This window comes from Austrofundulus limnaeus, unplaced genomic scaffold, assembly GCF_001266775.1.
Source record: "Austrofundulus limnaeus strain Quisiro unplaced genomic scaffold, Austrofundulus_limnaeus-1.0 Scaffold47, whole genome shotgun sequence".
Lineage (NCBI taxonomy): Eukaryota > Metazoa > Chordata > Actinopteri > Cyprinodontiformes > Rivulidae > Austrofundulus > Austrofundulus limnaeus.
The window spans coordinates 181,682-183,044 of record NW_013952449.1 but is presented as its reverse complement, the minus strand read 5'-3'; the positions used below and the strand labels follow the sequence as shown (position 1 = coordinate 183,044).

Sequence of the window (1,363 nt, the reverse complement as noted above, 5' to 3'; positions counted from 1 at the left end):
ACTACAAGCTTCCTAGAAATGTAGTGGAGTAAAAAGTACAATATTTGTCTTTGAAATGTAGTGGAGTAAAAGTAAAAAGTTCCCAAATAAATAACTACTCAAGTAAAGTAAAGATACTCAAAAAATGTACTTAATTACAGTAATAAAGTAAAAGTACTTTGTTACTGTCCACCACTGAATATTAGCCAAAACCAAAATGGTTCTGCTTCAGTCAATTTCACCAGTGTTGAGTTAGAAGATGCTGTGGTAGAAGCTATGACTTCTCCTCTCACTGTTTAGCCTTTGATTTTGTGTTTTTGTTGTTTTCTTTCAGCTGGTCTGAGCCCTGCAGAGATGCAGCAGATATGGAAAGAGCTCAGAGAAGATAAAACCATCCTGAAGAGTAACCAGGACTCCTGTGCTCAGAAGATCTTCTCAGAAAGAGTGAAAGGGACGCAGATCAATAAGCAGCTGTCAGAACGGTAAGATCCTCAGTCTTTGTGTAAACATCAAAGGCTCGTCATCTCCAGACATGTTGCTTCTGTCGATGTGCAGCTGTGGAGACGTTTGCTTTTCAGGCCTCGCTTTCAGTTCCCCCCCGGGACGATGTAAACTGGATTGTTGTTTTTTGTTTTTCTGCTTAGTCTTGCACCATCTGAGGAGCAAACAAAAAGTTTACATGTCCGAAATCAAAAGTGAACACTGTTCCCTGTGTTTTTTGGCTGCACTATACGGTCACGTCATGCTACCTGCAGATCTGCTGTCTTCTGTCGTCTGGCTGCTGTGGCCTTTAACGACGTTTGTTTTCCTCCTCGCTCAGCTCTGCCACAGAGGATCCAGCTGCTACACACCTGCTCTTTGCTCACAGTGTTTGTAACTGGCCAGGCTGTGAGTCAGTCTGTGAAAACCTCTGCCACTTCATCAAGTAAGTCTGACACTGTTATTTTTGAACAGAAAAAAGGTATAAACACACAGTTAAAGCCTGGAAATGGTTTGTTTAGCTCCGAGGTACTCAAGTCTTGTTTTCTCATTCTATATTCTCCACATGAACATTTTCAGATTTTCTGAGATTTATAGTTTGGTTTACATCCATAGATTTAAATAAACCTAGACTGAGCCCGGCCTTTGTTGTCCACTGTTAGCATGTGTGACAACATGGATGAAGAAAAATGGCAACCTAACAGGGCATCAGCTTGCAGTCATCATAGCATAATATATATATAAATGTATGTATGTGTGTGTAAGTAAGAATGATCTAAACCAGACCTGAATTCAGTCAATAACTTAGACTTTAGGCTATTTTAAAAATTATGAGTAAGTAAGTAAGTAAGTAAGTAAGTAAGTAAGTAAGTAAGTAAGTAAGTAAGTAAGTAAGTAAGTAAGT

General features: G+C 39.3%; 1 protein-coding gene across 1 annotated transcript in view; it reads left to right on the top strand.

Annotated features, from left to right (window-relative positions):
• LOC106517274 (forkhead box protein P2) overlaps window positions 1-1,363 on the top strand; it is a 29,404-nt gene that overhangs the window by 7,075 nt on the left and 20,966 nt on the right. The window contains exons 5-6 of the mRNA XM_014008026.1: window positions 314-461; window positions 800-904. Of these exons, the coding sequence (XP_013863480.1) occupies window positions 314-461; window positions 800-904 (253 nt within the window). The remainder of the gene's footprint in view (window positions 1-313; window positions 462-799; window positions 905-1,363) is intronic.